This window comes from Tauraco erythrolophus, chromosome 12 (genome assembly GCF_009769465.1).
Source record: "Tauraco erythrolophus isolate bTauEry1 chromosome 12, bTauEry1.pri, whole genome shotgun sequence".
NCBI lineage: Eukaryota > Metazoa > Chordata > Aves > Musophagiformes > Musophagidae > Tauraco > Tauraco erythrolophus.
In genome coordinates, this window is record NC_141476.1 from 12,586,172 (window position 1) to 12,611,949 (window position 25,778).

Genomic DNA, 25,778 nt, shown 5'->3' on the forward strand with positions numbered 1-25,778 from the left:
AAATGAAGAGCTCAGCTCTTGCTGAGACCAGACCAGAGCACATGCCGCATTCAAAACCAAGTTCTCAGACGATCTTTGAGGAACATCTGCCACGTTCCCCACCATCCCCACCACTGCCAGGGGACCTCAAATGGAGCTTTCACTTGCCGTGACTTGCCAGCACTGCGGCCGAGAAGTTGCTCCCAGCCGGGGATGCAGGTTGGCATCCAGCAGCCCGGCAAGAGATGGGCAAGCAGCAAGTGCGGTTGGACCTCACTGGCCTGATGCTGGAGGGAGCGGAGATGGGGACCGGCAGACAGCCCCTGGATAAACAGCTTTATCCTGAGATGCAACCCTGGCAGGCACCCATCGCATGCCTGAATATCTGTAGAAGGAGGCCAAGGGGTGGGAAATGATGTTAATTAAAGTTTTAATTACTGTAACCAAATGAGTAGTATAATTACTTTATTCTCACAGAGACTTCAAACTGATTAAGGACCACGTGCACAATCTTCGGGTTGATGTGGTTTTTAATTAAACGTGCCATCAAAGACGGTGAGAGGGGTGGGCAGGACGATGGCTTAGCCCTGCCTGCTCCTGCCTGGACAACCCCTCCGAGACCTCGTGCAAGGAGGGAGCCCAGGCTGGCAGAAAGATGAAGGTCAAGAGCAGCAACTAGTGCAAAAGGCCAAAGATAGCTGCTTTCGGAAGACCAAAGTCCGGGGAATGCACACAGGTGTCTTGAAGGAGAAGCTCCTTTCCTATATATCAGCATTCAGCTTCACATTCCCCCAAAACATCTACCTTTACATACATCTCCAAAACAACCCCGCTCGGGCCCTGAAAATATTAATGAACTGGTGCTGCCAACTGGAGGGAATGATTAAAAAACAATTTTGCAAAGGTATCATTTTCAAATAATAATAATACTAAAAGACAAAGCAGTAGAAATTAAATTCCCAGTCCCCTACCTCAAATAAATAGTATCAGAATTTGAAATGAGACATAATTACCCCAGCAAGGTTAAAGCCACTAATGCACGCGGAATACAGAATCACCATCCATCATAATCATATCTCGTATCGCACTCATTATTTATAATTAGGAGGCACGGTTTAAAAAACACATAAAGACGCCCATGCAATGCAGTAATTCTTCTGTTATTGCTCCTGGAGGGCCAATCCTGTTCCAACGTGTGGAGTCCAGGATCAGGTGAAAGTAATTCCCAAAAAAACCCCAAAAACTCATTCCCAAAAAGCTCCTTGCCAGGAACGGAGACCCACTTCAGCTCACCTGCGAGCCCTGCTTATGTGCTGGGCTGGCAGCAGCAGGACACAGCCAGGCTGCGCTGGATCTCTCCCACCCCTTTCAAACCTAACCAGGCTCACGAGGCATCCGCATAGTCCCTCTCCTTTAACTACACCAAATTTATACTTTTTTTCCTCAAATGCCAGAGCAGAAGGAGCAGAGCTGAGCAGACACCAGAGCCACGACCCAGCTCAGCGAGGTGATGCCCAGCCTGCTGGGCTTTGCCCGGGCCTTTTTGTCTGCTAGGTGCTTTGCTACCTATTTTTAAAACCACAGAACAAGTTACAGCAAAAGCTGGGGAAACCAAAAGCTAACTCCAAAGCTCCTGAAAGCTGCCCTCCTTTGAAGCACGAGCTTTGCAGGCTGCTCCCGTGTCCCAGTGAAATATTAACAAGCTCCCAGCAAAGCAGGAGGAAATTATCCTAAATATATTCTGCGAAAGTCCACAGACAGTGGTGCCTACATGGCAGAGTCTGGCTCTCGAGGTACCTACTTCCAAATCCCTTCTCCTTCCAGCAATGGGAGCAGCGGGTCTGCAGCCCAGCGGGGACATGCGGTAGCTCCATCACAAACGCAAGTGCTGAAGCCAAAGAGAAGCCCCGACACATAAAAGCACAAAGCACAGGGACGCAGTGGGGTATGCAGCTGGTTCAGAGCCCCAGGAGTCTGGGAGAGGCAGTTTTGCACCCGTCAGTGACAAATTAGAAAGCAACAGTGGTTGGAGAGGGTGTCCTGGGGACACAGAGTCATGACGGCAGCGGCTATGGCAAAAGCCCTGGGATGAGACCACGGAAAGGACAGACACACGCATGCATGTGTGTAAATCTGAGCTACGGTATTTTCAGAGACAGAAAAGCAAGCTGGGATAAGGATGGGAGAGCTGAGGCACAACCAGAGAGGCACAAGTCCCCAGCAGAAGCAGCCCCGAGAAGGAGCTCAGTCCCACCACTGGCTGCAAGCGGCCCAAAGGAAACAGATGAAGCCGGCTCATCCCACCAGTCTCATGACTCTTACTCACAAGCAAAGCTGCACTTTCTCAGAAGTTTCATTAAGCAGTAAAATAAGAAAAAAATAACAAGGAGGGAAAAAAAAAGAAACACAAGAAAAAGTCAGCTCGCAGACACACATACAAACACACACTCTCCAGAACCCACGAAACATGTTTCTAATGAAAGTTGCTGCAAACACAGCGAAACACCAGCCAGAGTTTCCAGCCAGAGTCCCCTTACCGGAGATACTGTGCTCCTGCGGCACAAAAGGGCAACAAGCATTGGAGGGGGGGCTACATCCCGAGAGAGGGGCTCTGTGCAGAGGAGCATCGTGCTGCTGCCACCACGGAATGGAGGGGGATGAGCCTTTCTGGGGTTCAGGCACTGTGCCCAGCCACCTGTCAGCTCTCCGGGACAGGCTGTCTTCTCGCATGATGGGTACCAGCCTATGCACCCCATCACAAACAATCGCTCTGACCTCTGTGGCTGCACGCAGGGGATGTGGGGCATCTCTTGGGCTTGCCCTGAGCATTTTCCAGCTCCTCCTCTACTTCAGACAGCCAGCACGCTGCCCAACATGCCAAGGATCAGACCACTCTTGCAGGAAAGTGTAAGTTTGGGGAAGGCCACCTCGGGATGCTAGATGCTCCCCACAGGACTATGGAGGAGGAGGAGGACTCCAAAGCCAAAGGGGACCAGGACATCTCCCTGCAGCCAGTGCCTCCCCAGGCCCCAAAATGGCCATCAGCACCTCGTCAGGTTCTGGCTGCCATCCTTCAGCCACCGCAGCCCCAATGGCACACGCCAGAAGGGACTTTTAACATCAGCAGCAGCAAGTTCAACGCAACGAAAAGGAGCCGAGAGAGGAGGTGCTTTGCAGGATCGGGGAGAGGATCGCTATTTGCCCTTCCAAGTACTGAAAACTAATCCCCCCTTCCCCCTTTTTATCCCATTGAAAACTTGACAGAACCTCCTAGCGCTTTGCAGTTGGAATTGGCAGGTCTTAAATTAATTGACTGCAATTTTACACAACAACATGTTTAGCTGCGAGCTGGCCCGCAGCCCGCTTGGCTCGCCACTGCTCCCCAGACACTTTTCAAGCAACCTCCAAAACTTCATAACACATCTAAGGCGAGGCGAGCCGGCTGCCAACGTGACCCGCTCCCTGCCAAAAACCAGCCCTGCCTCCCCGCACCCCCACCCCGACCCTGCTCCAGCTCCTCCAGTGCTTTCCCCTGTTCTCATTAACGGCTTGTTAAATTATTCTCGTCGTCTCCAAGGATTTTTTGCTCCTCCAAATGGCGAGGAGCACGGGGCGGGCTGGGTTACGGGCCCGCTGCTTTGCCATGGAAACGGCAGCAACAGGACTGATGTACGCAACAGGGGCGAGAAAAGTCAGGGGTTTTTTTCTTATTTCGATCCCTCCTGATGCATTCCTGCTCTCTTTCCGCTTACTACGCCGAAGGACGAAGCCCGAAGCAAAAGATGATGACGCAGTGGCATGTCTGCAATGTCTCCATGCGGGGTTGGGTGCTTGGGGCAACGCAAAAAACACACAACTCCAGCGCTCAGGCACGAGGCGGTGCCTGCAACCCACTTCCAACCCACCCAAAATACAACCGTGCTCTTCTTAGGAGAGGATCTGAGCCAGCATCGCCGCTCGCACAGAGCCTGCCTGCAACCCAGCCCCCAAAACACATGGCTGGTCCCGCCTGGTCCCGTCCCAAGGTCTCCGAGCCGAGCTCCCGCGAGATGCTGCCGCCGCCTCGGCCAAGCACGAGCCCCAGCGATGAGTCAGCCCCGGCTCCCAGCCCTAATCTAATCCCGTCCCCAGTGCTGGGCGGCTTTCCAGGGCATGTCCGCAACATGAAAGGCGTGCTCTCGCCATGCTGCCGGGTCAAGAGCCGGAGGAGGAGAGGAGAGGACTGTTCTGGCTCTGCCTAGGACTTGGGTCGAGCAGCTGATGCTCTGCGAAAGCCAAACTGGGGGTGGGTTGTTTGTGTGATTTCATTGCTTGAACAAACAGAAACATCCTGTATGTGATTAAGAGCCTTTATGAAAAACACACCAGCGCCGAGCCCGGCAGCTGGGGCTGAAGGTACGGCTGCGGCTGGAAGGCAGTGCGCTGTGGTGAGTGGAGCTCGGAGGCAGATACATGCGTTTCATGCCACGCACGGAGACAGACGATGTCCCTAGGAAATCATCTCCCCAATAAAACATCATTTTTTTTCATACCAACCCCCTCAAGCCCCGACTTGTTCCAGGGAGCAAGAGGCGCAGCAAGGTCACCCACAGCCCACGAGCTGCAGACGACGGCTGCACAGGGAGCAGCCAAGGCACTAACATCGCTCCAAAGCATTAATTCTTTCCTTTATCACCTTCTGCCCCAGGATATCAAAGTACTCTGCGCATGCCCATAGCTCCCACCTCCTTCTGGCTGCAGGCATCGATGGCGCGGAGCAGAAACGGGCAGCGCAGGCAGGAGAAGCGAACTGACCACAGTCTCCTCCTCACCGAAAAAGGGAGGACTCCAGCTCCTGCCAAAAATCAGGACTCGCCTGGACTCGTGCGGCCGTCACCTCCGCAGCCCCTGCCCTCCGCTCCAGCAGAGCTGCCTCCAGGGAGCCGCGCCAGGAAAGCACATGTTTTTGTTTAAGGAGCATAGGCTGAGACAGGGGCAAAAAAAAAAAGCACTTTAACATTACACACACACAAAAATAAAAAGAAAATCGAAGTTTTGAAGTTGTTTCTCTTTGGCAAGGTTCAAAATAGGGCAAAGTTTTTGTTTTTGCTGGGAGGCTTTAAAAAAAAAAAAAGTATTTCATCCAAACCATCCTTGAAACATTCTTGACATTTATTACCATAAACTTTTCCTCCAATTAATTACTTCTATATGACTATCATTTTCCTGATGAAAAACATCACCAGAAACTCACAACCATTAGAAAAAACACACACACTCTCTTCTCTTTTTCTCCCTGCTCACAAGCATAAACAGAATTAGGGAGGTTGGGGCGGGGGGTCAGAAACAACAATTTTGACTCAACAGCCTTGGCCGGCGAGAGCTGCCACCCACGGCATGGACGCCGATGGCAAGACTTGGAGCTCACCGGACGCTCGCAAAAAGTATCCCACGCTCCACAGGTACGCGCTACCACCTCCGGCACTGACTCAGAAATACAGGTTAGACCAAAGCCTTAGTCCCAAAAAAATCATGTTCTCAGGGATTTGGGCTGTGCTACGAAAGCCTTGGCTGTATATATGAGCACATAGATGAGCACATCAGGAGATACATACATACATATAAATATATATGTATGTATGAGACCAGCTGGGAGAAGAGCCCAGGAATCCTGTTCCCAGGTTATTTGCTCCAGCCACGGGCTTGCACTTTCCCACCAGCAGATTTGGGGCGGTGGGGGGGGAAGGAGAGGCAGGAAGGAAACTCCTAGCTGAGACGGGGAGTGTTTATCTCACCTGCTAGAAGAGAAACACGTCTTTAATTTTAAACGTTGAGTGTAAAAACACGATCCCTCAAGGCTCATAAACATACCAGAAAGAGAGGGAGAATAACACGGAGAAACCCTAGGGAAATAAACGGAGAATTCAATTTGGGAAGTTCCCATCCCTCGCGTAGGGTGGGAATCAGCTGGCACGGGCCACGCAGGCAAGGTGCCGTTTGGGGGGGTTTGAGTCTTTTTAAAGGATTTTGCTCATTTCTCACAAAAACCTCTGCCAATGGAAAGCAAAGAGCCAGGGGAGTCAAAGAACGAGCCAGGCACTGACCCAGCCTCTGAGACCAGCAGATCTGCTGCCTTCACATCTTCCAGGACTCTAAACTGCTCTACAAACCTCAAGCTTGCCCGCGAGCATCCCTGCTGAGCCCTCGGAAAGCTTTTCCTGCGTCTTTCAATGGAAATTTAGCTTTTAGGAAATTTAGCTTTTAAGTCCTGGTTGGGAAAGAGCATCACCAGTGACACAAGTTTGGTGGTGCTCAGGTTTTGGCAGAGGGTTGCTGCTGAGAGGACTGGAGGCACGTGAGAGGGCCGGGGAGGACTTCTGCAAGTGAGAAAAGTCCTGCTGGAGACACATGGATGACGTGTCCTTTGGGGTGGGAAACAGGACCCAGTGCAATCATCCACACGTACATTTAACATCATCCTTTCATCCGCCGCTGCCCCAGCTCCCACCCACACAGCTCCGGAGGTCCATCGCATCCCGCAAAGACGCTGAGTTGTCCCCAAAAAAGGCAAGGAAGCCCCTTACCTCAGCGTTGCCAGCGCTAAGCCTCCAGCTAAAGCATCACCAGGTTCATTCCGCAGATGTCGGCACATAATTAAGATCTACGGGGCTCTGTCGATCACCGAGGGGAAAGAAACGGCAGTGAAAGCTTCTCCGGGGACACAGCGGAGCCTACACGGTTACTGGTGCCAGGGTGCCCGAGGGATGCTGGCAGGGTGGCACAAATCCAATGCATCCTTGGAGCAAGCAGCCGGGCTCTCCGCCCTCCAAACTGCTGCCTCTTCTCACCCGCTTTGTGAACCATAAACCCCCTGTAAAAGACAAGCCTATTCTCTCCCAGCACGGCGTTGCTCCAAACTCTCGCTACAAAGGGAAGAGCCGCAGTTAACGGCTTGGTGGATACGGCAACCCTGGGCCATTCTGGAGGCAACAGCTGTTGGGAAGAGCCAGCGATGGGGTGCTACAGCATAAGAGGTTTTGATCTGGCACCCCAAAGCAGGGGCTGGGGGAGAAGCAGAGTGTCTTTGCAGAGGTCTTCTCATCCCCACTCCAAGGAGAAGCCCTCCAGGATACACATCCAGCACAGGGAAATGGCTCCTCTCCCCACTCTCCGCTCTGCCTGCAGCAGCCCTGAGAGATCAGGGAGGACAAGAGGTCTCCAGGAACAGCTGGAGATCAGCAGCAGGATGGCCAGGAGCCCTTCTGCCTAGACCCATCCCTTGTCAAACCCTCCCCTGGTGCCCACCTCAGGGTGGGGGCAATTCCTTGGCTTTGCCCTCAGCAAAAGGCTGCTCCAACAGAGACACACACAACCAACCTTCCCGGGGCTCCAGATAAAGGGGGTACAAGAGGAGGAAAGGACCAGTGAAGGCAGAGAGCAAGCCCCCTCCTGCCCCAAAACACTCTCCCATTAACCCTTCCCCTCCCAGCCAAAGCACAGAGCTAGGACTCACCAGCTCCCAGCCCTCCCCACAGCAGCATCACAAAGCGGGATGGCAAAACTGCACCCCAAGAGCACACACAGCCCAGGGAGCAGCAGGACAAACCTCCTCCCATCCCCCGGAGCATTGACCTTTCCCCGGCTTGTCCCCAAAGAGGGGGACAGCCCAGCGGGACGGAGCAGCATCCCCACTACCCCAGAGCTGCACACAGCCACGCTAGCGCACAAATTGCTTCATTAAATTTCATCGCATTAAGCCAGTTTCATGAATTTAACATTGTCCCCGGACTATTGTTTGCCTGAAAATTAAATTACAGCAACATTTGTTGTTTCAACAAGTCTGTCAGTCAGGGACAGGGCCAGGGCCGGAGGAGATGATGCGAGCGCAGGCGGGTGATGCCACTTCGGCAGCGGGACTCATCCAGGCCTGTGGCTCTGGTGAAGGTGGGAAACAGCCACAGCTTCCTTCACGGGGCAGGGAGAAGGGCAGAATTAAGCTAACATACTGTTTTAACCAAAAACCACTGTGCCAGATTGCAAAGAGGTGAGCCAAGCTGCCCAGGAAGGGAAAGTACCGCCATTTTTGGAGTGGATGAAAGCTCCGACCGGTGCCGGCAGCCACTGGCCGGCATGGCACAGCATCATTTCGTACCCCTCTGGGCACCACGGACCCTGGCTACATCTGCCCAAGGAGCTTGACACGGCAATTTGGGGCTTTTTGATCTTTCCAGATTACAAACCTTTGCTGTGTACAGGAACACTCTGAAAAATTTCTCATTTATTCTTCTTTTTCCCTTGAGCAGCTCCTCCCTGCAGTATCAGAAACAAAGGTGACAACCTTTCGCTTTGTAAAGAAAACCTTCAAGTGAAGCAGCCTATAAATAGCACCCAAAACTGACCCGCATCCCCGGCCGAGGGGAATGAAATGAAGACGAGTGAACGAACAGCTTCAAGGTCAGAGAGGCTTTTTTTTTCCCCTTTGTTCAAGGTCTGGTAATTTTTATCCACGCAGGAGAGCAATCCAAAATACATCATTAGGGATGTAGCTAATAAAAACCACGCAGGCTTTTTTCAGCCCAGTGTTGTTTCCTTCCCCCATACAGAGATTACAATGGGAGGGAGATGCTTCCCCCAGCACCGGCTCTATCAGCACGACCCCTTCTTTCATTCCCCACATCCCCGGCACTGAGCGTCCCGGCCATGCCACATCTGTCCCGGCACTGAGCGACCAACCAATGCTGCCCTCAAGAGCACAGAGCGTGGCAAAATTAAAGAGCTATCAGATTATCCTGCCTTTCTCTGCCAGACCGTAGGGATGCTCCCCGCCACCTCCGCCTGTCCTCAGTCTGCACAGAGTCAGCTTGTCACATGGCACAGGCACTCTTCCTTCTCTCCAGCTGCTAAACAGCATTAAAAGAACTAAGCATCCATTAAATAAAACTTTCCCACTATTGCTTCCCATGTCGACAATTGCTCTCACTGCCACGGGGAAGTTTCGTGCTAGTGGCTGGTCCATGGGCGGACAAAGAGCAGGGAGGTGCCAGGATCGGCTCTGGTACAGCACAGGCCACCCAGGGAAAGCACTCAGGGGCCCCGAAATTCAGCACCGTACCCCAAATGATGGCACTCCCGTCACATCCCCCACTGCATCGCCTTGCCACCCCGCTCTCCCCTTCCAGTCTCAACCCAATTGCAATGCTAAGGAAAAGGAAAGGAGGAGGCTATAGGGAAATTTCCCAGCTTGGAAGCAGCTGGGGAAGGTTCAGGAGTGTTTACTCAGTGCAAAGTCCTTCAACACCACTCCTCCAATCAGTCAGAAGTGATGTACAGGAACCTCATGGATCCAGCAAAGGGCAGGAGAAGTAGAATGTGGGGCTTGTGTGCAGCAGTCAGAGCTGTTTCGAGCACTGGTGGAGTGAGGACAGATAGAAGACAGAAGCAAAACGGAGGAAAAAAGTAAGAATGGGAAATGCTTGCATTCTGGGAAGAAAGGGAATGGAAAGTGGATGCAGTACCACGGTCCCTCCCATGGACTCGGGGTTCTGGCACCCCTCGTGCCCCTGCCTGAGACGCTCTGCCCTGCCATGCACCCCAGCTCTGCCCATCATCCTGCTCCAATGCAGTCTCAGCAACTGCGTCCATTCGAGGGATTAGAGCAAGAACCCATCAAATTCATTTCATCGTGAAGCGCCATCATGTAAAATGCTACGATCCTTGTCGTGGTGGTCTAAGCCAGGATTAGCACCCATGTCTCCCAAGGCTGGGAGACCCCTTTCCTTAGCCGGGTGGCACATCCAAATCCTGGTGCCACAGCTCCAGCTCCGCTGCCTTTTGATGAGCGGAACTCCTGGGTATTTGCTCATCCACGAGGCTCGCCAAGATTACCAGTGCAGCCTTGATCCCCAGGTTTGTCTGCCTTATATCGTGCAGGCTAAGTAGAACCCAGGCAGGATGCTGGCTGAGCACTCTGGTCCTGCCAGACATTAATCATAGCACATCCCGTGTGTCTCGGGAACCCAATGGGATGGGGTTTAACTCCTGTTTCCCACCCCACTGCCCAACAAGCAGGATAAACAGGGCCACGTTCCCAGGGGTCTGCACCTTATGATCACCCAGCGCCTGCCCCAGCTCCTCTACTTCTCTGTTTCACCCCACGATGCCGATTCTGTGGGGCATCTTGCTGCTGCCTTTCCTGACAGCACCAGCCAGCTGTTATCATCTGTTCCCCTGCTCCATTTCAGAAAAGCCCATAATTAACGAGGGCAAGGGACAACGGAAGCCAAACAGCAGCTCTCCCGAGCAGCCTGGAGCTGAGTATTGTCCCCGCCTGGACCTGCGGCAGAGACAAATGATCCCCGTGTGTATCAACGCCTCGGAGATGGATGAGAGGCTCCAGCAGTCACCAAGGGGTGGCTGGAGTCCAGATCCTGCATCCCCCAGTGCCGCACCACACCTCCGCCTGATCTTCAGTTATGATGGGTTTTCCTCCCAGTCTGGAGGAAAGCAGGGAGGTCAGCCCACAGGGACTGGGGACGACTGACCTTCCCCACTGTCACATCTCTACCTGAGGCACTGCTGGAACATGGCAGAGACCCAGACAACATGAAATCAGCTTGGCCCCTGCTGGGCATGCATCCTCCCTCCTCCTGCAGGCCATGGGCTCAGGGCAAATTCTTCAGGCATCATTAATCTGGGTTAATGGGGCTGCACAAAGGAGAGGCTGGACACCAGCACTGCCCTTCCCACCCAGGCATACCCACAGTCCCTATCTTCCTGATGAGCCGCTGGGCCTCCCTCTTCTCTGCTGCCTTGGGTGGGAGGCTGGGGCTATTATCCCACCTGAAAAGTCGAAATTAGTCAGTGTTCAAGCCTGTGAATAGGCACAATGGCTCCAACAGGAGGGACCCAACAGAGCTGGGGCCTCTCAGATCATTTCCATCTCAATGGGGTGGCCTTTCACCCTGCCCTGTCCCCATGGGGCCACTGCAAAGGTCCTCAGCAAGAGATGAGGTCTAAAGCAAGAGCAGCACTCCTGCTCTTTCCAGTGGAACAGGGGTCCACAGACAGGAACCACAGCCCCTCATTTGGGGGCAGAGAGATGCAGAAGGAAACGCTCAGCAGCTCCATGCTTCACCAACCAAACCAACTGCAACAGCCAGGAGGGAAACCCCAGCGCTCGCTGCTGGCACTGCACGCCTGAGCCGCGGTTCCTGCCCCATGCTGGCCCCTTCCCACCCTGCTCCAGGCACCAGGTCTGGGCTGGGGGAAACGCAGACGGGACTAGAAGTGCCAGAGAACAGCCCCAGAAGTGCCAGAGACAGTCCCAGTGCTTTGGCAGTCCCTGACCTCTCAGCATTACTCCTCTGCCTTGCGGCCTCCTCCTCTCCAGTGCTGCTGAGCCATGGCACCACTGCCCTACACAGCCATGCAACAACGGGGGCAGAACCGACAGCGTGTACGCACATACCCACAGGCTCTTGCTTTTTTAATTCCTGGCCCTATTTCCAGGGTGGCAGACCCTGCCGGGGCACAGGACAGTCTACAAGGATCAACTGCGGAGGCGATGTCGCTGCGTTTGGCTGGCACAGACTTGCCAGCTCCTGACCATGCCCCATGGGGCAGCACCATGCCGGCTCAGGAGGCTGCCGTAAGGCATTCTGCCCTCAAATCCCTTTTTTGGGGCGATTACAGAAGCCAGGTTCGCACCCAGCAGCCCTTTCAAAGACACAGGATCTTCGGGATTAACCTCCACCCCCCGAGCCTCCTCCAGCTTCTGCAATGCGCCGCTCCCCAAAAGTCACCTTGCCCCGACACCGGCAAAGCCCGGCGGCAACACTGCCTTACCCGTCGGGTCGGCAGCTCCGTGGCAGTCGGAGCAGGCTGATGGATCGGGGTTAGGTGGCACGTTGCCTGTGGGCGCCCGGTGTTGGAGCCAGGGAGAGGCGAGACGTGCTCCGTCAGCGCTTTCGGCAGGGAAGGTTGGAGCAGGGCTGGCTGCTGCTGCCTTCCCGGCTGGCCGGGCGCCAGGCTCCCAGCCCTCGCTCACCTGCCGGCTTTGTTCGGAGAGCAGAGCAGATGGGGGTGGGGGGGGAAAGAGTTATGGCTTGTGAGACAAAAAGCCAAGGGCATGGAGGGTGGAGGGAGCGGGGTTTGGGGGGAAGAAGTCCCTCGACACCTCCTCTCCCTCGCTGAGGCTGTGCGAGCACGCCGGAGCATCCCTCTGAGAGCCAGGGCCATGGAGACACTCGGCCCCATCCATCCCACTCGAGGCAGGATCCCAAACCCCGGCAGGGTCCGTGCCCCTCCAGGAGTCACCCGAGGACGGGACTGGCAGCTGCCTGCAGCCCCAGCCTCAGCCAGTGGCCGAGGCCAACGGTTCACGATGAATTTCTAATTGTTTCCTCCAACAATGAGACATCCTGTTCGGAGCCAGGCGGCTCAACAAAGCCCGACGCCGGCAAGCGGGGCCCCTTCCTGCCAAGTGGGAGCGGGGCGATGCCGAGGGCTCCCTGCCACGAGCCGGGGGACGGGAAAGGGTCCGCCGCCCCCTCTCCACCACCCTCCCCACTTAACATGGCAGTTCTCCAGCCTCCACCTTGATTAAAACAGCTTAACGGCTCCAGTAAGAGCTCTCGAGGGGGCGGGGAGCCGCCGAGAGGTATTTGATGGATTCGCTTTGGCAACCGTCGGCTACCTTGTCATGCCAATAAAATTATTGCCATTGATCGGGGAGAGGCGCGGACGCATGCTCCGAGGAGCAGATCTCCCTCCTGGGGCTGGGCGCAGGTGCCCGTGGGGGCTGCGTGCACATGGGGAGGGGTCCCCAGGGGATGGCACTGGAATGGGGACGGAGCAAGGAAGGGCAAAGGGAAGAGGCAGGAGGAACAAAAGGCCCTTGTGCCGGCAGCCAGCTGGGGAGAGGCAGCAAGACGGGCAGGAGAGGATTTCCAGGGGCTGCGACAGGGTCAATGCTCAGGGAGTCCTCAAGGGTCACCGAGTGACACTGCCTGGGCCAGGGCAGGCTTCATGCCCCAAATCTGCACCCCACCCCCCCTAAAAAGCCTGCCACGGTGCAGGCAGTAAACAGGGTAGCTGGCAGTGGGGTCACGAGGTGGGCCGAGCCCTCCTGGGTGCTCCAGGAGCCGGATTTCACGTGCCGAGACACAAAGGGCCCCTTTTCAGCCAGAGCCGCTTACCCTGAGCACTAAGCAGAGGGTGACACGAAAGGACCCACGGGGACGGGGACCGGCAGAGAGGCAGGGAGCCTGATAGCTTCTCCTTCCAGCTCACGTGGACCGCAATCAAGTCATGCTTCATACCCCAGAAACCGACACACAGAGGCTTCCGTGATGGGAAGAGAGCCAGCAGGCAACAGGGGAGTTACCGAAAAGCCCCCAGCCAGCAGCAAACCCTGGCCCGACAGCACATCTTTTAGGCTTGTACTGCCCAGACGCACACCAAGGGTTGTGGACGCATCGAAGCACCCTCCTCCAAAGCTTTAAGACAACCCTACACGAAGGGAGTGCCTCCACAGGCTGCCAAATCTGGCCTCCACAAAGCACCCCCATCTCCCTGCCCTCGGTGGGACAGGGGGCTGCAGCAGAGCCCCTTGACCCTCCCCAGGACAGGAGGGGAGCACCGCATCCCGTTGTGTAGGGATGGGGATGACCCACTTAGCGTGAAGAGTTTATTTATTATTATTATTATTATCGAAGTGGAGAAGCCAAAGCAGCCAGATGTGGGGCCAGTTCAGCTGTGCTTTCTGTGGGAGAGAATAAACAAACTGCGGTAAGCGCAAGCCCCAGGGCAGCAGATTCCCAATGGAGACATCCTGATGCATTCACGCCTGAGGCCAGCCGGTTTCAGGACAGGGCAGGGAGCTGCAGGGATTTCGGTGGCCAGATAATCCTCCAAAAAAATGAGGGCTCAGCTGGCAGTGAGGGATGTGCGGTCTGATGTGATCCTGGCTGGGATGCAGTGGCTGTACCGCCCATGACCATGCCTATAGGGATCTCCAGCACCTGGATCCCAGGTGGTGCTGGATATCTCCTGCTGGGCTGTGGCAGAAGGGACAGTGGGCCTGGTGAGGGCGAAGGCAGCTCTCCTCACCCTAACGCACCAGGAGCTGATCCAGACAGCACCTCCCACCCCACAGCATCCTTGCTCCGCAGTGGGCAGGGAGCCACTGGCTACTTCAAGGGAGGAGCTCAGCTCACCCCCCAAAAATAACCCGCAGGGCAGCGCCCAAAACTGGGTCAACCCACAAGGGCCACAACGGAGCCCGAAGGCTGTGCCTTGTTTGCATAACGAGGAGCAGATGGCAAGCTAGAGGGCAGCCCCGGCTCTGCACTGCACCTCCCAGGATGCCCCACTGCCCCAGCTCCAAGCCGCCAGCAGGGTGCGGTTACTGGGAGGGGGCTGCACCATCAGCACACTCCCTCCAGCACCGTCCTCCTTCCCTTTCTCCATACAATACTTCGCGCACACCCAAAATCGAGTTCTTGGCATAAGAGGTGACCGCGGGTGCAGTGCGAAACGTGCCTATCCAGCACGCGACTGAGCACTCCCATTGCTCACATGCAGCTTTCTGTCCACCCAAAAATAGGAAAGACAACCTGGGAAAATGACAACTGCCCAATAAAAAGACTGTCAAGCAAGGACAGCTGGCTTCTAGGAAAAACCCAAACACTAGGAAGCAAGCCCCGCTTCCCTTGTGCAAATATCCCCTGGCCGTCCCCACTGCAGCACACTCACAGCTCATGTTCCTGTGTCACTTCCCCATCTATAACATCCTCAGAGCAGAGGGTGCAAGGCCGGGGTCCCTGACACACCAGCTTGGGAGCGCGGAGGAAGTGGCTCACGGCCAGCCCCAGCAGCGTGAGAAGTCATCCCTGCATGGCTCACCCGGGCAGCGGCAGGAATTCCCCAAGCACCCCAGTCCCATGACTGCTGGCGCGGAGAGCAGCCAGCACGCGGGGCCCAGGGCTTTCCAAGCCCAGCCTCTCCGCGTAACTCGGGGCCAGCCAAAGATAACCGTCCGCCCGGTAATTCAGCGGGGACAAGCAGAGTGGGCTGCCGTGGGCTCTGCTGCTGTGACCCACTCAACATCCCGGGGTCCTGTATCTCCATCCACTCCCACTGCCTCCCCATCCCGCAGCCAGTTTTGCAAATACACCCCTATTCTGACATTGCTTGCAATATCGTTTCCTGCCTCCCCTTCCCAAATTAGGGTGTCCCTGCAGCTGCGGCGGCAGCAGGTGCTGCCCAGCACCCCAGACTCACGGCGGCAACTGCTGGCAGCAGGGCGGGCAGGCAGGGGCTCGCGTGGCTTTTTCGGGGTGGGACAAAGGGAGGCTCTGTCTGCATGCAACAGCCTGGACAAATGCTGGGCATGGGAGCTGCCATCCAAGGCAAATCCAGACGCGGCAGTGACTCTGCCCTGACCTTACCCCAGCCCAGATGGCGAAATCGGTGACCCCTCGGCAGAGCAGCGTCCATTACAGGGCTCCTGGGGACGGGGAGGGGAGCACCCAGCTGTCGGCACAGCCCTCCCTCCCCAAAGGAGATGCTGGGGGACGCTGGCAAGGGCAGGAGGGACTGGCAGGAGGGCAGAGAAGCCACCAGGCTGCTCCAAGCCTAACGCTTGCCAAGGGGATGGGGGGAAACGCTGACAGCTGGAAAGCAGAAGGATTGCAACTGCTGCTGAGGGATGGACTCTCCTCCACCCTCTGCCTGGGGGAGCCACCTTGGTCCCACTGCTGTACCTCTGCCGGGCACCCTGGCCCCTGGCTGGGGACATGTCGACAGCAGCCAGGAACAGGTCGGCAGCCTCCCCCTTGCGTTCCCCGGGCAGCGGGAGCCTTCCGCTCCCTCCGGCCCTGCCAGCAGCCAGGCAGCAGGATCAGGTAGCTGCTGAGGCAGCGGTTTGCCACGGGCCAGGCAATCCCTGCTGCAGAATGGCTGGGCTGCCCACCCCAAGGTCACAGCAGGGGACAGCCCCAGCGTCCCTCAGCCCTTGTGGGGACCTGCAGCACAGGGCTTAGAGCCTGCAAAGCAATCCCATGCTGCTATTAGAGCTCCCACGCTGCCATCAGAGCCGCTCTGCGCCCCAGGGGCTGCAGGGGCTCCAAGCAGGACGAGCCTACCAAACCTGCCCACAGTCTGGTGCTGGGACAGGATCGAGACCCACCTCTTCATCCCCCATGGAGATCCTGCTCCACATCTTCATGCCCTGCAAGGGCAGAGAGCCAGAGCAGCCCTTTGGGGCACGGAGTTTACAAAACAGAAAAAAACAAGCTGGGGAAAGCCCTGCAGGAGAAGAGGATACTCAAGCCAGACCTGGGCTCCAGGTCCTGGCCTCAGCCTTGACCTTGTAGCACACCGCTCGCACTCCAGCCAGGCACCCACCCTAGACCAGTGCTTGCAAGTGGCTCTGAAGGTGCAAAGGTCAGAGAAAAACTGAAAGAAGGAAGGAAAGGAAAAAACAAATCTGCCAGTAAAAAACAACTGCCAGTCCCTCTAGATAAATCAGGAACTGGAGGTGTAACACTGTCTCTGTGGCTTTCCGAACCCTTCTCCCACACGCTCCTTCCTTCCCATCCCCATTTAAAACCTCCCATCTGCAGTCCAGCAGCAGGAGAAGATGCCAGCAACACGACACCGGTCCCTCCGGATCCCACATCGATCCGGAAGGGAGGACGAGCTGCCTCCGTCAGCTCCCCGCAGCCCTGCTCAGCCCTGGCGTCGCCATGCCCCCTCGAAGGACCGCAGAAAGCCAAGCAGACCATGTGGGGCCGGAGAGAATCACCAGCATTCTGCCCCCCACCCCAACACATGCTGCCCACATTCCCCCACCCCTAAACACGCCGCTAACAGGCAGGGCTGCAGGCAGGTGGAGGTCCAGGGAGAGTGGAATATACATGGACCCCCTCCCTGCAGTAGGTACTCTGCCCCCAATTCCTGCCAGGGAAGCCACTCTCACTCCTCTGGGGCACCCTGACCAGCGTAACCTGCCAAAATGCAGGGTGCTGTGCTTAGGACAGGGTGCTGGAGCACTTGACAAGGCACAGCGCAAAGGGTCGGACCCCCGGCCAAGCCCTGCTCCTCCTGCCCCTGGCAGGGACCATACCAGGACCTTTGCACTGCCTTTCCCTGGCTGAGGATGCTGTTAATGCAAGCTGTGTTTATACAGGGCATGTACAGCTGTAATCACAGGCACGATGTTATGATAACAGGAAATCCATGCCCTGTGGAGATGCAGGCAGAAAAAGGCACACACGGAGGTATTTGCTAATTGCCACCAACAAACAGCCCTTTGTGCTGTGGTGGGGTACGGGAAGAGAAGTCACCTCCTCACCGGGCTGGAGCCATCAGCACCCACCTCTGCCCAGGTCAACAGCAAGAGCCATATGGATCCGGATAGACAGAGTCCACCCCGTAGCAGCTACAGGGCAAACACACCCACCCTGAGAGACAACACAACGGACTCTGATCCACCAGTGGCCAGGACTCAACTTCACTTGGTTATAACCCTTCCCAAGACAGAGGTTTCATAAATTTGGTTGGCACAGGAACAAGGGGAAATCGCCCCTCACTGGCCTTTTGCATGTTACCCTCAATACACCAAGTCACGCTATGCCAGAGGCACAGCCCTACCTGTACCCCAAAAGGGCCGGCGAGGCGAGTGCTCATCCCTCCCCATCAGCATCACTGAGGCCTTTCCTACCTTTTTAATCTTCCCGCTTCGTGTGCCTGCGAAGACGACGGTTTGTCCTCTGTAGTCGTAGGCAGCCACCGAGGTCATCCCATCCTCCTTATCCACAAAGAGCGGCGTCCCCTCGATGGTGACCGTCCCACCCAGCGGCTGGTTAAATCCTGCCCACAGAAATTGTCGTCGATCTGCAGCGGCTGTCAAAAGAAAACGGAGGAGACATGAGCTTTTTGCCGATGCCTCCACATGCCGGACCTCCCACCTGGCTGCCAGCTGCCCACCGCACTGGCAGCCCCATCCCTCACCCCTCCTGTCCCAGTCATTCTACACTCTCCGTCGGGTCAGAGCAAGTTGCTGACCTGCCTGGTGCAGAAAGCAGCCGCTGTCCCATCTCCACATCCCCAACCCGCCGATGCTCTTTGCAAACATGGCTCCGGCTGCCCTGGCAGCTCCTGGCCTCATGCCCTGCCCCAGCAGCTTCCGGCCTCATGCCCTGCCCCAGCTCATCGGCCAAGGGAAGGGACATGCCAATGTTTCCCTAAAATTCCCTGTGCGCTGATGCAAAGCACTCGGGACACATCCGAGGCAGATGGACAGTCCCTCTCTGCCTCTCAACAAGCTTTCCAGACCAAGACCTCGGCTCTCGGTCCTGTGTATCCTACAGAGCAGCACTTAACCCAGCGGGAGCTGGCACGGCATCTCCGCTGCTGCCGTCTCAGACACATGGGATGCTGGCACGAGCTCCCCAGCAGCACACACCCCTCTTCCTCCTCGCCCTGGCGCTACCTTCAAAAAGAAAACAGCTTGGCAGCAAGGCAGGAGGGGCTGAATTCCACGCCCCAGCCTTCCCCCAGAGACAAAACACTTCCCAGCCAAGGCCGTGCCAACACAAACAGGTCAGGGCTCCTGAAGGAGCCTCACTTCATATAGTAGAGCCTTCAGCAAACACATTACCCACCTACCAGCCCTGTTCCTCTTCTCGCAGGAACGTTTTCGGGAAATCCCCGCATTCTTTTCATGCTGCCTTGCCCCAGACAAGGTGCCTGGCCCAGCCAGCTGCCTCTGTGGTCCCGCACTAGCCCAAGGGTCTGAAAAAAGCTTTTGCAAGCTCTGCCCAGGGAGAGGCAGAGGCAGGGCTGCACCAGCCCCTCTCTGCTCTCAGGGCTGCAGCAGCAGGGACCTCCAGCGAGGACGGTCATGCTAACGGGCAAGGCAAGGCCAGAGGGATGGCTCCTGTGGAAGTCAGATGCAGGCAGGAGAGCGAGACCAGGACCAGCTCTGCAGCGCTCACCCACTCCATGGAGCATCCTTGCTGGGTCACCCTGACCTGCTGAGCAGGACAACAGCCCCTGGCCACAGGCATCCAGCCCGCAGGGCACATGGCAGCGCGCAGCCTCCTGGAGGTCCCACGCCAGGCAATGACCTCACACAGTCACACAGCAAGAACAAAATCCACCCCTGGCAGCCCCCGTCCCGTCCCAGGCAGCGAGGGGCTCCGGCCAAGTCAGGGAGGGCAGCAGCAAGCCTGGGTGCAGGAGGTCACGGAGGCAAGGCAGGCACTGCCAACGGGGAGACAGCCGGCTCCGGCCATGGGATTCTTCCGCTTCACAAGGTTCCTTACGTAACTCTGAATTTAAAGGGGAGAGAGGTTTTTTTGGCAAGCAGCGGCCTCCAAATGCATGCCAGTCCCCAAGGGGTTTTAAATCCATACAGCATGTGCATGGAGCATATGGGAAAATGCCAAGCTCCACGTATGCAAGGGCAGCAAATAGCTCTGCAATTCCCACCCTTCGCTGCCCGGGAAGCGAGGGTCATCCTGGACAGACTCCTGCCAGCAACCTGAGACACCCACAGGGAAGGAGGGAAAACAAAATGCAATTCCATGTCTGGGTACGATGTGCTCGCAGCCATAACGGCTTTAGCCTCCCACAGCCACGGCGAGGCTGCTCACCCTCCTTGCCATGCCATCACGCCAGCCCCGAGGCCAGTGGTCCTGCTCCCGGCTGCAGCAGGGACTCAGCGCCGTGCCAGCCTTCTGGCAGGGGAGGACCGGGAACAATGCCAGCCGCTCACGCTCGGCCTCCCCGGGCGGTTTGGGGACGCTGGTCTGCTTCCTCAGTCACTCTGCTTTTGCTGGGTGCCTGAGTTAGTGCACAGCCCCTTCTGCACCCGACCTCTGCTCATCCTTCCCCAAACTGGGAGAACTCCTACAGCCAGGCATAAGAGACGCGGGGATCCCTGAAACAGGGACGTGAGGCACCAAGCACCTCCTCAACCACAGGGAAAGGGGGGAAAGGGGAACTAGGACCTCTCCATCCATCCTCTGAATCGCAGCTTTGCAAGTGCCCTCTCCTACCCACGAGCCAGCCCATTGCACTAAGCATCCTCCTCTGCATCACCAGGCTACACATCTTAAAACAGAAGATCCAAGAAATTCCCAACCACAGAAGCAATGCTCCCACCCATACCCAGCTTCCATCCAGATACCCGGGATCCTTCAGGCACTTTGCTGGGGAAAAAAAACGCTCTTTGGCCCCAACAACTCCTCCATCCCAGTAAAGCATCCCAGCACCTTCCACCCAGCCACCAGCAGCATCAGAGAGGTAAGGACAATGCCATAAAGGTATTGAAGCCCTGGCAGCCCCTGGGTGCAGTTTCTGCTCTCTCTGCACTCAATCTGCGGCTTCCCCAACCCTCGGCTGCTGAATACGCAGGAGGAGAGATGTTTACGGCGTTTACTCCTCTCTGCTTTGTCGCAACAAACTCTCTGGGAAACGACAAATACAGCTGCGCTCCGGGACCCCGAGGAGCGCCCGTCACTGCCGGAGCCATGCTGACACCACCTCGATAAATAATTACGCTGACAATTAGCTCATTAACAGCAAACTGCCTCATTAGGGAAGCACAGGCAGGCAGCACGGCGATGTCAGGCCAAGGGCGGCCGTACCGGGGTTATGGCACCGTCCGCCATCCCTGGGGGACGGGGGCTGCGGAGAGTGGTGAGGCGGAGAGATGGAGGGACGGAAGGACAGAGGGACAGCTGTGCCCTGGCCGGTGGTGGCCAGGACCGACATGCACCACAGCACGCGAGGGCCAGTGACCTTGCAGCGTCTCAGCTTGCAGATGCTGGGATCTGCAGGAGGCATTGAGCTCTGCCCGCTCTCCCATTTGCATGGGTCTTGCAGGGATCATGGCCTCAGCTCATTGCAAAGGCAGGACGTCTGGTTTGGGGGTATTTTTTATTTATTTTTATTTCATTGCTTTCCTTTGGCACCCCTCTTGGTTGCTCCCGGCCCCCAGACACCCCAAACCTCCACCTCCAAAGCACTGCAGCCTTCTCTCTGCCAGTACTAACCCACCTCCCCAGAATAAGGTCAGGAAACTCGGATTTCCCAGGGAAGCAGCCTGCCGGAGCGGGGAAGGCAGACTGGCAGCACCAAGTGAGCAGAAGAGGGCCGTCTCCTTGATGTGCCTTGTCTCATTGCCTCCCTTCAAGCCCACTTACGGAAGCAATGAGGGAGCAGACAGCAGAGGCGAGGCTCGCGCCGCTCAGCATTATTAATTAGCTAGTAATTCACCAGTTAACACTATTACAGGCACACCCCATCCCCCTGTGCCCACCCGCGGCTGCGATGGGGGATGCAGGGGACACACAGAGCCAGGCGGGCACCAGGTACCAAGTGCCAGGCTGGGATGCCAGGCGTTTTGCACATTAATCACTGCCCAGGAATAATTCCAGTACAGTACAGTTTGTTAACATCTGCATTTCTCTGGCTGCCCCCAGGAAGGACTTGGCTTATCTCAGCCCAGTTTGGGCGTTTGTCACCAGCTGTCGCCCCATGCCAGCAGTCTGGGCACCAAGCCCCACCAAGGACTCAGAACTCATTCTCTCCCTTGGGCAGTGCTGCTGTCCACATCCTGCCAGCTCCGGATACCGGCTCTGCTCACGCTGCCAGTCCAGGGTTCAAGGACTTTGGGAACCCAGCGTCGCTCCCTGCTGCAACATCTCCGCTCCAGCTCCAACTTGCTGCCCCCTCGCAGCCCAGCTACATCAGACCCTCATCCCCCATGAACGGGGACATGGGTGTGTTGAGGCGATGCACGGAGCACGTCTGGCCACAGGTACATGGACCTTGGTCCCTGCATTGCACAGGGACAGAAAAGACCTGGGCTACACAACACTAAACCCCTCTTCAGTGGAACACCATGAGCAGCAAAACCTCTGGACAGGCTCTGGAATGATTTAGGCAGCGCGGCTGGCACAGGAGAATGGGCCAGGCAGTGTTGTAAGGTGCCTCTGCGGTGCACGCAGGTCCATGCACACATCCGAGCATGACAGCACGAGCGGTGTCACTCTGCTTCCCGTTGCCAGATTGCTGAATCCCAGAAGAGGTGCGAGAGAAACAGGAGACAAGAATTCACTCTGCTCGTCCACACCAGGGAGGGACCACGAACATCTCCCGAGCTGGCTGCCAAGCCTGGCGGCCTCTCCTCCTGGCTCCAGCACCAGATCCAGAGAATCGGAGCTGCCCGGCAGAGCTAGGGGATGAGCATCCCTCAGCCCCGTGCTGCTCGAGGCCTGGGAGCAGGACATCAGCAAAGCCTCCTCCGTCGGGGACCAGCCTCAGCCCCTTGCTGCCTTGAAGAAGAGGAGCAAGACAGCTACCAGGATATTTTCCATACAGATGGGGCGTAAATCCCAAGCAACTACTGACTTGAGCAACTACATTCTGCCTCCTTAAAAATAAAAAGACAACAGGCTCTTTATTTTCCGGACAGCCCTCACCACCGAGAGATCTGTCACTGCCATGACCCACCCCAGAGGTGGTTGCATTTTATTAGGGACGCAGAGATTCCTGCCAGGAAGAGGTTACATGCTCCACAGGGGCTGGTTTGGCTTCTGCTCAGCACAGCGAGGGGCTGAGGGCTTGACTCATGATCCAGTCATGCCTTTCCCAGCTCTGCTCAGCAGCTGGAGCGGGACAGGGACAGAAAATACCACCTGGCTCCCTTGAGGGAGGGCAGCACCCCTAAACTCAGCCCATTAAAAAGCAGGAGCCACCCCTCATCGTGACATGCATCCTCCCACCCAACAAGCCTGCAGGACCCAAAGAACACCTTGAGATCCACCTACTCGCTCAGACTGGCCACCAGGTCACAATCCCAGGACCCTTCTAGCTTGAAATCGCCCCAAAAATGCAGGTGGGCAGAGTCTCCTCCCTAAACCTGGGAGGCACAGTGCTGCCGCAGGACACTGGAGGAGGCAAGCGGGGAGCGCGGGAAGCAGCGGCAGCGAGCGTCTCCGCCGCCGGAGCCAGCAGCTGTGCGACCCAACAGGCAGCAGTGTAACGATTTCATCATTTTCCAGCAAAATTGAATTAGTTCAAAGCCAAAATCTGATTTGCGAGCCCAGCGCTCTTGACAGCAAACCCTTTACTTTGTCAGGCAGCTGTTAGCTGTCTCCTCTGGAGCTGCGGGGAGGACGGTGGGAGGGAAGGCAGAGCTTCTCCAAAGGGACCCCTGCCCACCTGCCTGCACCACCAGGCACCCAAAACCCTGCTGGGGCAGGGCTGGGGGCTTAGTAATGGATGCTGAGCACCAGCAAGAGGAGCTGGGGGGAGGTGGGCAATAGCAGGGGTGTCGAGCCCTCCACCAGAACCTCCCAAATGCACACACCGGCATCCCAAAGCCACCCCTCTGCTGGGTATCTGACTCCGCCTGGGTTCTACCCAGCCCAGCTTGGTGATCCCAGGGTAAGACCTCCCCATCACCCAGAGCCACTCATGGTTTATAACGTTGTCTGGAAAAAAATCCAGCAATAGCAATAGTTGGAGAACAAACCCAGAGAGCCAAGCACAAAGGTCCTCCATTCTCCACCACTCTCAGGCCCCACACAGAACCACTGAGCCAGAAGCAGGGGCTAGATGCACCCACATAAGCACCAGGCAGGAGGACGCATGTCTGGGAACCGAGAGGAGCACTCCCTCAGTTGGGAATCACCACTCTGGGATGTCAGCGCTTGCCTCTGGCACCTCTGGGTGACAGTTTGCACTGGCCATACTCAAAACCCACCTTGTTCACAGAGCCTCGAGCCCTCTGTTCTCCTCTCCAGCACCCCACAGAGGATGTGGTTCCTCCACACCAATCATCTGACCAACTTCTAGTGGGACCATCAACCTCCCCACCTCCTTCCATCAGGTCTGTACACTCCGTTGCCCACATCCTACTGCCCCAGCACCTGCTCAGCCACCACCAAGCCCCAGGTGACACAACACTCACAAATCCACACGTGCCATCTGTGAAGAACTCCCCAGCGGAGCTGCAGCAGATGCCCTGAGGACTGAGTATCCTGCCCTCCCAGCCTAGCTCACCAAATCCACAGGGCAGGGGCACCAGAAGCAGATACCCGCATCGGCACGGGGCCCCTTGCTTGGGGCTCTCCGCGGGCACCGATGCAATCCTAACCCAGACGGTTGTCCCACAATGAAGCCGCGATCTCCGTGAGGAATGCTACCAGGCAACCCAAGCGCCCAGCCCTAACAGTGCCAGTCCTCACACCGGGAAACACGGCCCAGGCCAGGTCACCAGCAAAGGTCCAGCCAGGGAGCACCGCCAGGAGCCAGAAACAGCCTGGCTTGGGTAGAGACAAACAAGAACTTACCGAGTTGATGCAGCCCAGCTCCTTATTCAAGAGCCAGGGCAGCGAGAGTTTCCCTTCCCCTCTGTAGCACGACTGGATACGCTCCTTGATCTTATCCTTGATCTTCTTCAACGTGAAGAGGCAGAGCACAGACTCCTTGGGAGGCTTAACCCTGTTTTTCTGGCCCTGGGAGAAGATGGTGAAGAGGATATCCTCCTGTTCCGAGATGCCCAGGTACTTGGCCAAAGCCTTGCCAGGTTTGGTCAGGTATGCATCCTGGATCAGGCGGTACTCGATGCCATCCTGCACGCAGCCGATGGGGAACTCCACGTAGGAGTAGAACTTGGGGTCGTCCACGCAGAGGCGGACGATCTTAGAGGTGAAAAACTGCTCCCCGGTGGAGTCGGGGGAGGTGAGCTGGGTGTCCAGCTGCAGGGTCAGGTAGTAAACAAACTGCTCACTGCTGAAGCTGTAGATGTAGTAGATGTCAAAGGTGGGGAACTTGGAGAGCGTATCCGAGGGGATCTTGAGCTGTGAGGACACAAACTCGTCCTGGTAGACAAAGCCAAACATCTCCGCGTTCTCCTCGTTGGCCATCAGCTTGCGGCTGGAGAGGGTGGGGAAGTACTCCGACTTCCCGTCAATGGGCGTCCCAATGAAGAGCTTGTTCTGCCCATTCAGCACCTCAATGATGACCCCAGACATGGTGCCCGATTCGTTGACACTGGAGAGGTAGTGCTCCTTGCGGTGGTGGGGCTCACCCAACTTGAAGAGGTCATCCAGCCGCAGAAACTGGCAAATACCCTGGGAGGCGCTGCCACAGGCAATGAGCCGGTTCCCCGAGTAGTCCACCAGCAGCAGTTTGTTCACATTGTTGGTGGTGACCAGTCCATGCGGGCAGGACTGAACGCTGGGAGGAGGGTAACACTTCTCATTGTCCTCTACAGGCCCTGTCACGTGGGTCCGCAGGAGCGTGAGGTTATTGGAGAGCTTGTAGATCCGATTGACAGCCCCCACATAGACCTCCCCAGTTTTGTTGTGGACCACCAAGTGCGTCAAGCTCCAGTCTGTAACCGGGAAAGTCCTAAAGGGAGACTTGGGGCTGCCTTCCACCAGTGGTAGCCAGGTGCTCCCCAAGAGCAGCAAGGTCCAAACGTTGACGGACAAGTGGTGCTTGAGCCAAAGGAGCCACATTGCAGCAGCCTCACATCCGGTCAAGGCCATGCCCAAATCCAGCCACAAAATAAATAGAAAAAACCCCAAACTAAAGGGACAAGGGAGGGAAGAGGAGCTAACGGAACACAGTCTCCTCTGCTTCCGCTACGCTTAGCATTCAGGGCATCGTGGGCACAGCCAGTCCGGTCAGCCCTAGAGGGAAAAAGATAAGAAGATGAGGTTAGGAGGCTTTCCTGCACGGTGTCAGGCCTGTTCCACCTCACCCACCAGACTTGGCTGCTTCGCACTCCTCTA

The 25,778-nt window shown here is 56.6% G+C and overlaps 1 protein-coding gene across 1 annotated transcript in view; it reads right to left on the reverse strand.

Moving 5' to 3' along the window:
- Positions 1-25,532, reverse strand: part of PLXNA1 (plexin A1) — a 103,480-nt gene extending 77,948 nt beyond the window's left edge. Inside the window, 3 exon segments of the mRNA XM_086618773.1 lie at positions 17,684-17,832; positions 17,835-17,865; positions 24,330-25,532. Coding sequence (XP_086474899.1) covers positions 17,684-17,832; positions 17,835-17,865; positions 24,330-25,532 — 1,383 coding nt within the window.
- Between the last annotated feature and the right edge of the window lie 246 nt (positions 25,533-25,778).